Source organism: Lissotriton helveticus, chromosome 5_1, assembly GCF_964261635.1.
Source record: "Lissotriton helveticus chromosome 5_1, aLisHel1.1, whole genome shotgun sequence".
Classification (NCBI taxonomy): Eukaryota; Metazoa; Chordata; class Amphibia; order Caudata; family Salamandridae; genus Lissotriton; species Lissotriton helveticus.
Genome location: NC_136065.1, coordinates 1157859920 through 1157874052, shown reverse-complemented (window position 1 = coordinate 1157874052; position 14133 = coordinate 1157859920). Strand labels below are relative to the sequence as shown.

At 40.7% G+C, this 14133-nt stretch overlaps 1 protein-coding gene across 1 annotated transcript in view; it reads left to right on the top strand.

Moving 5' to 3' along the window:
• LOC144752600 (guanylate cyclase 2G-like) overlaps positions 1 to 14133 on the top strand; it is a 518353-nt gene that overhangs the window by 422525 nt on the left and 81695 nt on the right. Inside the window, exons 12-13 of the mRNA XM_078640483.1 lie at positions 1865 to 1969; positions 9914 to 9985. Coding sequence (XP_078496609.1) covers positions 1865 to 1969; positions 9914 to 9985 — 177 coding nt within the window. The remainder of the gene's footprint in view (positions 1 to 1864; positions 1970 to 9913; positions 9986 to 14133) is intronic.

Here is a 14133-nt window from a genome sequence, read left to right as displayed (position 1 = left end):
AGTTATGATTAACAAGAAGGGGACTCAGTTGTTCCTAGAAGAAGAGTAATAGTAATCTGGTCAAGAAGGGAGGGAAATTGATGAGGGGGGAGTGCTCAGTGGAGTGCTCCCCTGGGCATCCCATTAGTTGGAATGAATGGCCTCACACACTCTTGCGAGTGTCATGCTTCATCATCGGCCGTTGCTCCTCGTTGGGCAGGCGGTGCAATGTCCAACGGGCTCACCTCTAGGAGGGGCTCTTTATCGGAGATCTTTTTTCCAACAGCCTGTGGGTGAAGTGCAAGTGAGGGGCCAGGTAAGAAGTGGATAGTGTAGGTGGGTGTGTTAAAATATAGCAAGGGATACCGGAGAGCAATTTATTCTGGTGGTTCCCATACTATAAGTAAAACCAGTGGGTGGCCTATGATCGCCAGAGATTAGGTTCTGTATCGCGATCTAGGACTACACAGCGTTACGTGAGGTCAACATGTTTCTCGCTTCTGCGATTATGCTGCGATTCTTCAGGACCTTATTTAATTTTTCATCTATCACAAAGGAAAGACCTGAAAGTGTCAACCTATAAACATCAATTTGTAACTGTTGTACTACCTGGGTGTAACCGCTCTTGCCTAGAGGAGACAAAAGGAAGAGTTACCAAAATACAAGGACAACAATTAACCATTCTTGACCGTGAGCACACTGTGATTGCGTGAAGAGAAGTGACTCTGTGTCTGTGGCATTCTGAGAGCAGTGACCTGTAAGTATCCACTTGATTCACATGTATCACAAGTCATCTCTATCAAAAAAGAATAAAATAAATAAATAAAACTAAATTTAAAACATGATAGCAGCAGTTATTATTCAAGGTGTCTACTTATTAACCCCTCTGTGATTCATTAGATACTCACCTATAGGTCAAGGAGTACAGGTGTCAACAGTACCCGGTAGGTGTGACTTCAAGGGAGAGAGCCAATAGGGGTTTAATGGCAGTTTTGCGTAGTTACCAAAAACTCTACACGTAGTTCTGCAAGCGGCGGAGTACATTAGATCGCGCCATTGGCGCTGATTTTCAGGGCCGGGTGTTTGTCCGGCTCTGGTAAATCAGTGAGGAAGGCACCATGTGCAGCACAAGAGGGCACAGTTTCCTTCTACTGTTTGAGTAGATGTTGTACTTGGGCAGCAGCTTCCTCAACATCAACGGAAAGTTTCCCAATGCAAGAGGTAGCGGCCAGCTGCGACTGCCCGAGTTGATAAGTCTCACTGAGGGGGGAATGGGGGCAGTGGTCAGGAGTAAGGATTTTCCTCGCTCGCTAACTTAACATTGGTGAGCTTGAATGAGGAAAAAAGTCTGCTCCACCTAGCAGAGTTTTTCGGAACGTGCACACTACAAGGAGCGCGGAGTGGGAAAAACTCCGTGAACGGACCGTAATTTCACACGCAAGCCTAGTTTTGAATTTATTACTGTTTGAGCGCTAGATAAATACTTTACATATTGCCTTTAAGTCAATCCCAACTGCTTTTGTTCCAAGCCTCCAGGGGTTTAAGCACAGGTTTATTTAGTGATGTTTGTGGATCACCCTGAAACAAATTGTGTTTATTACTTGAGTGGGGCTTTCACCACTCTCAACTAATAACCCAGTTTCTTACTGATTTGTATTATCTAAATATTTTTACCATTAGTAGAAATGTAGTATGGCAACAGTTGGTAAGGAACTGGATTTCACAGTAATTAGTTTGCATTTATTAATCAATTAGCATGTTCATTCAGCGCTAGCCCAGTGTGCAGTGCCGAATCACACCATGTCATGATGGCACTGAACCAACCAGCCACCCATTTTCACATTGAATGCATAATTTTTCTAATTCACTCGATCTTTTCTTCCAGATGAGGGAGCTGAAGCATGAAAATCTGGTATCCTTCTATGGAGTTTGCACCGAAGAGCCGAATATCTGCATAGTAGAACAGTATTGTAAAAAAGGAAGCTTAAAGGTACAAGTGTGGCAACTCAGTGCATGAGTTGAATATTCTCATAAACAGAGCTAGAACATATTTACAAGCCCCTTGCGCTGCCGGTACGTCATTTTCCCCCAATATTAAAAGCATTGCATGGGGCTTGTAAATAAGCCCCAACTGTCTCAAGGCGGAGCCCACATGGGACATCACCTATGGGGCTGCTTACTTGGCAGGGATGCGGGGTTATTGTGGCAGGGAAGGTTGAGGACAGTCAGTTCCATGTGTTTAATTTCTTAGGGCCTCGTTACGAGTGCCTGAAAATTCCCAATAGGCACAGTAACAGAGTTACCAACCAGCCCCATTGGGAATTATGAGATCTGCAGATATACCATAGACATCTAATATTTACCCCTGCGATATCAGCGTTGAAAGCCACTGAAGTCTAGAGGGGAAACTGTGGAAATCAGACACAGAATTACAGATTCCCATGATAATTCCGGTGTACCCCTGGTATCATAAACACTGGGGGTGTGGCATTAGCACATACTGTACTTGAGCACTCACAATAAGGCCTTTAGATTTAAGGGAACCATGCCTTATTGATGTTGTTGACCTGACCTCATTACTCCCAACCTAATGGAGGTTTTCGTTGATAAACCATGTCTACTGTGCACTTTGTAAAGGGCATATTATCAAGCAGGGCATTAAAAATGATTGCAGTTTTAGCAGCAGAAAACTGCCGCTAAAGCGGCGATAATGGGCTTGATAATATGGCCTTGTGAATTCCAATAGAAACCAATGTTCTGGTGTGAACATGGGCTTCTATTGGAATTCTCCACGGCATATTATCAAGCCCATTATCACCGCTGTAGCAGCAGTTTTCTGCTGCTAAAATGGCGATAATTTTAACGCCCTGCTTGATAATATGCCCCTAAACTACTTTGCCAATTAGTAACTTCTTTAATTTTTCCTATTACTAAATTTACAGAAGAAGAAAAGGGGTAATATAATATGTATAAAATAAACTGCTAACAATTAGATTTATAGTGATTACTGATCTTTTGTACTTATATCGTGCAAAGCCACAAAGGTTCTCATTTCCATGAGGATTTTTTTATATTATACTATTAGCATGGAATGTTGCATTGCTAACACTCTTTCCGCCATACAAAATCTCATATAGTTAACTGGGGAGCCATGACTATATGGGTTTACAATCGATGTTTGTCACCATCAGCGGCTATCCCGGTCTACCCTTCTTCTGCCACTTCTTTTGGTTCCTTCCCTAAGTCAAAATTGTTTTGTTGTGTAGAGGTCTTAAGGTGATCTCAGATGAATGCTACAAGTTGCAGATTCATTGCTTTGCTTAAGCAGAGCTCCACAGGCTTTTTTCAACTTGATAATGCAGTTCTCGTAGAGAGGGCGTTGTTTTGAGGTGCTTTTGTCTTTTAGTAGCAGGTGGTTCAAGTGGGTAAATAGTGGTGATGCCTGTTTTGTGGGGACCATGTGTGGGACAATTGGGAGAAGAAGAAGAGCATGATGTAGGGTTCTTACAAGCTGTGATACCTAGTGATGTTCCTCTGAGTTTCCATCTGCAGTACTTAACCCTAATATGTGTAACTACCTCATAGTAGGCTAATTATAATATCTACCTTATGGGCTGCCCCTCACACTTGATGACTGGGACTTGACCCTGCCACCCTTGCTGCAATATCTTGATATTATAGTGTTGCAAGGACAAGTTACTCTCTCATCAGTTGCACTTATAGACTGCGACCAAGATGTCTGAAATACTTGAAGCTACGTGGGTGCTGCTACATTGTCCTTAATGGTCCTCTCCTCCATGCATGGATCACTCTCTCTGCGTAGTTGTGCAGGAGCAGCTTTATCTTGGTTTACTTCCTGTTACATTGCTATACTAACTTGCTCGAAAGCTGCTGAGAAATACTATGCGTCTATAGTTCAGGAGGTCCCCCATTGAGTGCATAGGCATAGATGAATCGAGGTCAAATCCGCTCGCAAAGGGGCAGATTCTCAGAATCTGCCCCTTTGCGACCGGTATTTTTGCATTTGGGATGCATCATCCCAAATGCAAACATCGCAAATTAAGAAATCGCAAAATTGCGATTACTTGCATTTAAGGAATCTCAAATTGAGATTTCTTAAATGCAATGCATTAAAGTTTAAAAAATAGCGATTTCGCTAATAGGGCTTGCAAATTACAATGAAGTTGAACTTCATGGTAATTTGCAAAAACTTTGCAAAATGCACTAAAGTGCATTTTTCAAAGTTTCGTGTTGCGCACACACATAACCCAAGGGCATGTGTGTGCACAACATATGTGCACAGATCAATTTCAGGGGTGCAACAGGGTGTCCTTTGGACACCCCTGCACCCTTGAAATCGCATTCTCAATTTGCGATTCGCTAATTGCGATTCGCAAATTGAGAATGTCTTCCCATTCATTCCTATGGGCCTCTAGGCCCATAGGAATGATGGGGAGGTAATCCTTAATTGCGACTCGCAATTTGCGACTCGCAATTAAGGAATTTTAAGAAATCGCTATTTTCTTAGTGATTTCTTCATGCATTGCATTTTGCTATTCCTTAATAGCGAATCGTTATTTTTCGCTATTAAGGAATAGCAAAATGGGTTTTGATGCATCTGGGGGATAGTTCCTCAGGCTAAAGAATTTACATGTGCTAATGTGGCCAGATGTCCTTCTTGCTATGAGGTGTTAAGTTCTAGTTTGGTAGCTAAATAAAAGGCAGGTCACAGTTTAGATCCTGGGATGCTGAGATGCAAGTTGTATCTCTCCAGTTACAGGAGTAACCTACCTCTGACTTACCTGTTTGATAATGTTTGGTCTCAAGACACAGCTCTGTTCTGACCAGGTGACCAACAACCTGAGATGCCATTGTACAAGTTAAGGGTTTGATAGGTCGCTACCCATCATTTGAGGACTTCATGGGATACATTTGGCCTTCTTTGTCTTTTCTGTCACAGAAGGGCAATCTTTGAGTTCTATGCTGGCCTCCTTATGAGAAGGGCGGGTCCTGAGTGGAATTGTGAGCCTGTTTTTCAATAAAGCTCTTTTAGCTTCCACTATAACACACACTTGTAGAGTATTGGACATTCTAGGTTCCTGCTGAGGTTTGACAAGGACGGAGTTCTCTTAAAATGCTGATACTGGACCTGGTTGGTTCTAGGAATTTTATTTTCCCCATAAGATTAAGAGGATTTCTTTAGGTGTACCGAGAGATTCAAGGAAGGGTCAACATTGATATCTTATCTCCTACATTGGGGGCCTCTGTGATGCATAACAAACTCCTAATTTGAAAGTGAAAAATCAGTTCCTATGTTAAGAATCTCATTTTCTGGTAATGTTGCTTGGATTTATGTAATTTCAAAACACCAGATTCCAAGCTGTAAGAAATGTAATTTCTGGTTGACTGGTGTGGGAGCCCTGGTTAAGCAGCAACCTCAATCCCTGTCAGGGTAAGGCACAAGCAAACCCTAAGTTAACTGTGCTCAGCCCCCTGGGTAGCTTGGCATAGAGCAGTCAGGCTTAACTTAGAGGCAATGTGTAAAGTATTTGTGCAGCACTTCAAACAGTTAAACAGTGACAACACAGACAAAATACCCCACACCAGGTTAGAAAAACAGAGCTTAATTTAATAAATAAAACAAGACAAAAGTGACAAAAATCCAATGAATGTTCAGAGAAAACAGTGCCAGGAGGCTTAAGCACCAACTGTGGATATTTGGTTATGCTGTTCTGGGACAAAATCAAACATTCAGGCTGACCCCAAAAGAGCATGGTCTGGCTACAGGGACCCAGTTAGGCCAGCTGAACAAAAGTATCTTCAATCCTGGTTTGTGGAATGTAGCGTGGATCCGCGTCGAAGATGCATTGTGCAACGGAAGTGATGTGTCGGTTCTGAGAAGCGGTGAGGCTGTGGTGTGAGGGCCTGTATCATCATCTAGGATCCTGTTGACGAGCTTGTGATATGATATCATGTGTCGATGATGCAGCACGCAGTCGGGGCCATACGTGGGTTTTGAAGGGCTGCAAAACTGTCATGCTGAGTCTGTCATTGTCATCAAGGCTGCCATCAATGAGGGATGCGAGGGCCTGCATCAAGGATACATCGCACAGTGGTGGTTCCGAAGGTGCAGCGAGTTGCAGTGGCATTTCGGGTCTTTGTGACTGGTTAAAGCCACAAAGCAGCAGAGATGTGTGGGTTCTTTTTGGGGTTGTGCCGCACAGCAGAGGAGATACTTCAGTTCTGCAGGGTCCACCAAGGGTGGTAAAGCACCATAAGCCCACTTCTAACTGCCCAGCACTGGGGTGGCACCACCTGGCCGGGTAGACTCACAGAAGACAGTGTTCAGGTGCATATGCTAGGTTGTTAGATGCCTGTCATGTCCCGGAGGCTTTAAATCAGGCGGCCTGCCAACTAGCCTATGGGTTCCCTCTTTATTCAAGAGATGCAGGTCCAGTCCTTCTCACCCAGGCAAGAGGGCAATAGGCAGTAGGTCAGTACAGCAAACCAGGGGTGCAATACAGCAGACTGACAATCCTTCAGCAGCACAGAAGTGGAGGTATCTGAGGTCCAGTATTTATACCCAATCGTGCCTTTAAAGTGGAAGAGAAGCTTCTAGAGGCTTCCCTGTAAAGTCCCCGAGAATCAAGCTTTCCCTGCCCTGGCTCCAAACTAACTACAGGAGGTATGCAGCCCTTTTTTTGGAGTCAGGACACAGCCTATCAGGTGTAAGTGGGGTTGTGTCCAGCTCAACCCTCCCATCCTCCCATCCTGCCGTTGATGGCCCACCCAGGCACACCTAAGCTCCCTATTGTGTGTGGCTGTCTAGGAGGAATACACAAAGCTCAAGTGTCAGCTACACCCAGCCATGTGACCAGAGAAAGGCTAAAGGCACTACATAGCTAAAGCAGGAAAATGCTGATTCTCTAAAAGCTGCATTTTCAGAAATAAATTTAAAATACAAGACAGCATAAGTTAGGATTTTAACTTGTGATTCCAGCGACACCAAACATGAACTGGTTATCTCTTCCCATTTGGAAATTATCTCTTCCCATTTGGAAATTACACGTATAACATGTAATTAGACAACTCTAATCTAATAATATCCTAAGGGAGAGATAGGCATTGCGGTAGTAAAAAATTCATTTAAGATGATTTTTTCTACTACCAGGACATGTAAAACTTAAAAATACATATCCTACATTTTAAATACATTACACCCTGCCATCTGGCCTGCCCAGTGCCCCTAAATATCACTAATATTAAAATGGAAGGTTTGGGCCTGGCAAAAGGTTTATTTTGCCAGTCAAAATAGCAGTTTAAACTGCACACACAGGCTGTACAATAGCAGACCTGAGACATGTTTAAACGGTTAATTAAGAGGATGGCACAATCAGTGCTACAGGCCCAGTAGTATCATTTAATTTACAGGCCTGCAGCACAAAGTAGTGTCACGTTACTTATAAATTATTAAAATATGCTAATTGGGTGTAACCAAATGTTACCATGTTTAGAGGAGAGAGAACAACCACATTAGTTCTGGTTAGCAGTGGTAACGTGCACAGGCCAGTGAAAGCAAATTCAGCAAATAAAAGTGGAGGGTAAAGGTAAAAGGTTTGGGGTGATCCTGCAGAGAGTGCCAGGCCCACTATGAGCTGATCATCTCACAATTGTTGGTAAAGAACTCTCAATGGCTAGTCCTCTGGACAATATGTTTCCTGTCGCTCGATTGGCCCCTACTGGTTCTGACTACCAAAGGGAAGTGGTGAGAGCATATTCTTTGTCATTGTTAGGCTTACAAGGACTGTATGTTTCCCCCACATGGTTTTCGAGGCATGTCTTTGCTCTTTCTTTAAACATTGATCTTCTCCCTTGGGTCTTTTCTTGTTGGACCACTTGCCAAGGGATGTCGGCTTGATGTCTGAGTGTGAAATTGCTTGAGGCTCCTATTCAGGGCTCCTTGATCTTTGTTTCCATTTTAAGTACCACCTAAGCCCTCCTCTATGCTGATGTCCATAGGATTTGGGTTCTCATAAAATGATGACTTACTTTCCTGGACTCTTCAGGATTGTGATCTGATTGCTATTCATTGGGAGGTCTTGTTGCATTTGCTCAGTCGTTGCTCTATTTTTCTGGTCCCCTCTCTAGTACTTGTTTATCTGGCATGGAGAAATAAATGTTAGATTTCCCATGGGTGACGTTTCCATTGCATTTTGGATTATCAGATGTTACATTGTTACATATGAGGTAGACGACTTTGTTTGTGCTTCCTTTCATGATGTTACTTGTCCTGACGAACATCCAAGTTGCTTCTGTTTCTTTGTGGATTTCTGGTAGCGTGGAACAGTCCAGTAGTTTTTTAGATTGTGGGAGAATGTTTCTTAGACCAGGGTGGGCCGTATTTCTAATAGGTGCCCACTGGCTTGCATATGGCTTTTTCCTGTGATGAACTTTGCTACACTTTCTCTTCCGTTACCTGTAGTAGGAATGATAGACAATGACAGCTTTGTTCTGTTAACTTTCCTGTAGCTTGTCTTTGCCTGGTTTTCCTTCCTGGATGGGGTTTACAAGCTTTTTTTTAGGAAATACTCTTGGTGAAGAGGTCTGGATGCAGCCTTGTTGAGCTTTCGATTCTTCTCTATCTGTGAACCTGCCTTGGCCATTTACTGGCATCAATGTTGTCAGGGTTCCGGTCTATTTTCCATTGTCCAGAGCAAAATTGTGCTGTCTGTGAGCATCCAAGCAGATCCTTTCTCTGTTCTTGTTGATGGATGGCATCAGCACAGTTGAAGGGCCCATTGCCATTTGGTAGGATGGTTCCGGGGCTCTCAACTATGATGTGTATATTTCTAGGGATTGAAGAACACTTCTGGACAGCATATTGTGCTCGATGTGTTGCTAGTTTCACCTGTGAGATCAAGCTGAACCATGCCACTTTGATGTATCCTCATTGATTGAGGATTGGGATTAGGGAATATTCCGATTAGTTATTGTTAATCTCATGCCTCCCATCCACTCCTCTCATTTGGAAGGTGTCATCCTCCTTGGCCTCAACTTCATCCTCCAAATAAGCAAAAGGCCTTCTCTTGACTGTGATGGAAATATCGTTCCTGAAATCCTTCACACCCTTCATACATTTTTAAACTCCATTACATTTACTGGAACCACCTTCCAAAACCACGCAATCTCACCCTGTGGAAGCTCACAAGTCAATACTTTCTACCATCCCTCCTGTAGCTTATTCCTTCTCGATACCAGCTGCGTTTGAAATGTCTACTGGATGGATTGTGGGTGGCACTTACCTTTATACAACGTCTTGTGTAGGGGAGTGACCAAGGCAGGAGAGGTTTCTGTTTTAATGCTTAATTTGTCCTTAGTACGTGGGTGTCTCTTGGTTGAGGCAGACACACCACATATAGTAAGATCTTGGACGAAGAATGGCAAATTGCATAAATAAAGCGTAAGGAGAAACAATCCAAGTGTTATAGCTAGTGTTTAATTTTTACAATGAAGTCAGGGTATCTTCGTCATGTATGATTCAAGCTCTCACATTAAGCAGGAGTTGAATGTTATTGTTATGTTATGCTATATTTATTAATGGAAGAATAAACTCAAATCTACACATGCTTATGTACGAATAGGAATCCATCTCACCAGTATAACCAAGAGTAAATATTTGAGTAAAGAATAAAAATGATTAGGATGAGCTTATGGTCTTTACCTTTTCATGAAAAGGTTATTTGTTTTACATTGTAAAAGGTTATTTGTTTTACATTGTAAAATGTTATTCGTTTTACATTGCAAAAGGTTATTCGTTTTACATTGTAAATACTTAATACATGTTTAATATGTGCTCTGCCTTCTAGTTGAAAAATATGCACTGTAACTATTCAGCATCTATAATGTTGCTTTTTTCTTTTCAAATGTTCTTCAGGACGTTTTGAGAAACACGGATATTGAACTAGACTGGATATTCAAACTGTCTTTGGCTTATGACATAGTGAACGTAAGTGTGTTGAGATTATTGGCTGGTGGTGGGGCTTGTGATAATTTGTTTCTGTTTGACACTAAATTAGGGTTTCATATCAGAATACCAAATAATTGAGAAGAAGTCCGAAATACCATATATTATTAGAATATTGCCAGTCATTGAGGATTTCTTTGATCTTATAGAGGTTCAAGGCTTAAGGGGGAGCTCCTTTACAAGTTCATGCAGTTTCAGAGTACCTTGCAACATACTTTCAGAATATGGCAGATGGTATGTTATTGCTTATAATGAACGTTCATAGGATCACTCTTCCCTTAGTAAAACCTCTTAACTCCTGGGGGCATGCTCCTATATCTGAAACGGATAGTATGGTTGTGGAAATAAAGATTAAAACAGAACCTGTAGTGCAAAATTAAACAGACCAGCAAGCAGTTAGTAACTTGTTACAACACATAATAGAATCAGTTTATTGTTAATCAAATTTTAAAAAGACTGTAGATCACAATGCATGTAGTCGACATGCAGAGAAAGTCCTTCCTTCCTGTAATGTACTATGTACAACAGGTAAATATACATTACAGTTGAGTAGAGAAAGTAATTAGAGACCTTACATCTCAACAGTAATCAGGAAATGAAAGATTGATTTTCATTCTGGGATTACAGGAGTCCATGTATTATACAGAAATGTTGTCTAACATACCTATGGTGCTCAAAATATTGCTCACAAAAATATTGGCCACTGGATGTAAATTTTGTACTGTGAACTCTGAGATGGTGAGTTTGTTTTTAGATGATATTTAAATAAGCAATGTTTATGTCACACGATATAGTGACAGTAGTATTCTGGTTCCATGTCGTATATTTGACCAGTGGATGAGAAGCAATCTCATCCGGGGCCTGCCCCAGATATCCTGCCAGGGAAATGTCATGAGCCAACTACAGTTGGTAGAACACCAACACATGGGTTGCTCCTGCCTCAAGGACCTTAGGATGGCTATACATGAGAACATTCTCCATAGGTGTCTCCATTTGCCTGGGCCTCAGCCTGCCTTGGTAGGCCCTCTAGGATAAGCCACTATGTAATATTTATAATAAATAAATGATGATGAGTCCTTGTGTTGCTTTATCCAGTTTTATTCTTAGTAATTAGGAGTTGATGTGTAGGATATAAGCAAGAATATAATTAAGTAAAGTCTAAGATGGATCCCCACCGGGAGCAGCAGGCAGCTGCTCAGCCTCAGATATCTTCAACTGTCATTTCAAACATACACACCCAGCACTCTATGTGACATCATAGATCTATGCTGAGGTAATTATAATCAACACTAAAAAAGGACAGAAGGAAAGGAAAAGCAGAATGCAACACATCTTTCCCCTTGAAAGGAACAAAAACAATATAAACAACAATAAAATTAGAAAAGATAAAAACATCAATAGGTGAAAGTATGAAAGGAAGTAACGTAAATAGATAAGATAGAAATATAAAAAGGTAAAAGTAATAAGTGAAGTATAGTTACCCACAAAATAACAAATCCACAATAATGGAAATGGAAACAACAAAAATTTAGAAAAGGTAAAAACATTAAAAGGTGAAAGTATGAAAGTAAGTACAGTCACTTACAACATAACAAATCCACAAGAATGGAAATATATGGATTTGGTTAATTACATATGAACTCCTCTAAAAACATTAGAGCATTTAAATGTTTCATAATAATGAAAAACATTAGAGCATTTAAATGATTCATATCAATGAAAAACATCTCTAAAATTGAACAACCATCGGCTCTTTAAATAAAAATTGTTGCATAAAAGATGAATAGAGGAACATTATCTCCTCGCACAAAACCAGAGAGAAATCACATGAGAACCATCTCCCATCTCAAACAAAAACCCAAAATATCACCAATCATGCCAGTTGGCCAGACTGTCACGAAAAGCAATAAGAAGGGAATCAAACTAGACAAATTGGCGTCCCAATAGAATTAAAATTTTAGGACGTAGGAGTTACCACGCTACCTGAAACACACTTAAATAAAGCATAAAGAACTAAGCGCATAACATCTAGTGTATGGGGTACATGGCTACTTAGCGACTCTCTATAAAACTGAACACCTCTAACTGAATAGAGCACTTGCGTGGTTCAGGAAAATAAAACATGAATAAACAGAACTGAGGACTCTGCAGCCTCATATAATTTGATCACAAAGAAATGGAGCACCTCAAACCATGAGCACGTATGTGGCTCCGCAACATATGCATCATAAAATTCTAAACTGGAGAACTAAACTTCAGAAAATACAGGAGCGCCTCAAACAATGAGCACCTATGTGGCTCCGCACAATTTGCATATTAAATTCCAAAATACACACTGGTATTGAACTTCTTAAAGTTCAAGCTATAAATGTAGACTCTACAGGACTCATCGCAGTAAAGTGTGAACACCTCTATTGAAATAGAGCACTATTAAATAAGTGGTTCATCAAAATTACATTAAATTAAATCATCAGACCTACCTATAGTAGTTCCATACGCTCCAACTAAGAATCACTAGAATTAATTTAAATTCTTGCATCTCAAACCAATTAACGCACTTCTATGGCTCAACTAATTAAAGCCAATTCTACAAAGAATGAACACATCAAATAAATTTAGCACAAATGTGGTTCATTTCCATAAAATAAAATTTTAGTACTCCTACGACTTTGTATATTAGAACATGACCACTAAAAATTCAGTACATCAGTGACTAAATTCAGTAAGGATAATTTAAATAATTAAATGACAGTAAAGGAGCACATTAAGAAGAATCTCATTATATAAATAATTCATGTAAATCAAATCATATCATTTGAACATATGTAAATAAGCGTAAACATATCAGTACAAGTACACATGTGATTATCAAATAATTCAAAACAAGAAACTAAAACAATAGAAGTAGTCACCGTTGTCGTGCTAGACGTTGTGAGTGTGAGATCTGAAGAAATAAATAGTACCTTGACTCTTTGAAATAGAAATGAAAACATCCCAGGGACTTGTTAAATGTAGGGTTTCAAAATTAACATAGCGTGCCAGTCGCTGTGACACGTTGGTGAAATACGATGGCAGATTCTTAGAAAGGCAAAGCATTAAGACAGAAACGCTGTGGAAACGCTGTGGAAATGAAAGCGTTTGATTTATGACGACAGCACGCAGTAAACATCACGCTGTAGCGTCTTTGGCAGATGGCTTACGGCGAAAATGTGCTTGAACAAAGGCGGTGACTCATAGGCTGACATCACGGAAGTAGAACACGAGGAGAGTTTCCCTTCGCTAACTCCTCGAAACCTTCAGAAAACGTCATCAAACTGATTGAAGAAAGGAAAGGGCAAGGATCGCTGCAGACCAACTGACAACTCAACTGTCATCCCCAAACAGGACGGTGAGTGTCAGAGTTTTACATGAAAGAGTTAGAGTTTTACATGAAATGTTCCGTTAAGTTGAGCGCGCTGGCACCCAATTATCTCTTAAACACTTCTCGCAGCTTGTACACCATATTTGCAGGGAATGAGTTTACAAACAGCTTTCTTTCCTTAAAAGCGCCGCTCATTTGTTTTACAGCTACAATCCACTTTGAAATAGTGCAGTCATCTGTTTCAAATATCCTCAAAGGTTTTAGACAAATTGAAAGTAGCCGCCTCAGACAAATTGTTGACAGGTTTGCCTTGGGAAGTCTTCGAAATATACCACTTTGTATATGATAAATTAAATAGTTCCACTTGGAATATGATAGATAAACATTAATTGCCTTATGTTATAATAACGAACATTACTCGAAGGCACACTTTTTCATATTTCAAGTTCACTTCACACCGGAACTTGATACTTATCTCCGGTTGAGGTGTGCTTTTTTTAGCCCTTTCCTCGAAGTGTTAGAAATAGTAAAACCGATCCAAGCAGTGGCAAATTAGTTCGTTCAAGATCGAATTAATATAGCAGGTGGCAATTTAAACATCCAAACATTTGGAATACTTCAGCTTGTTTCACGCTCATACCAACCCTCTACTTACTTATGGCTGTCAGATGTTGTAGACACCGGTGGGGAAATCAAAGGGTTGGCATGAAGTTCAGGTAGTTCATTTTAATTTCTTTTGCAGTGTCATCACGCGTAGTTTCTTCCGTAA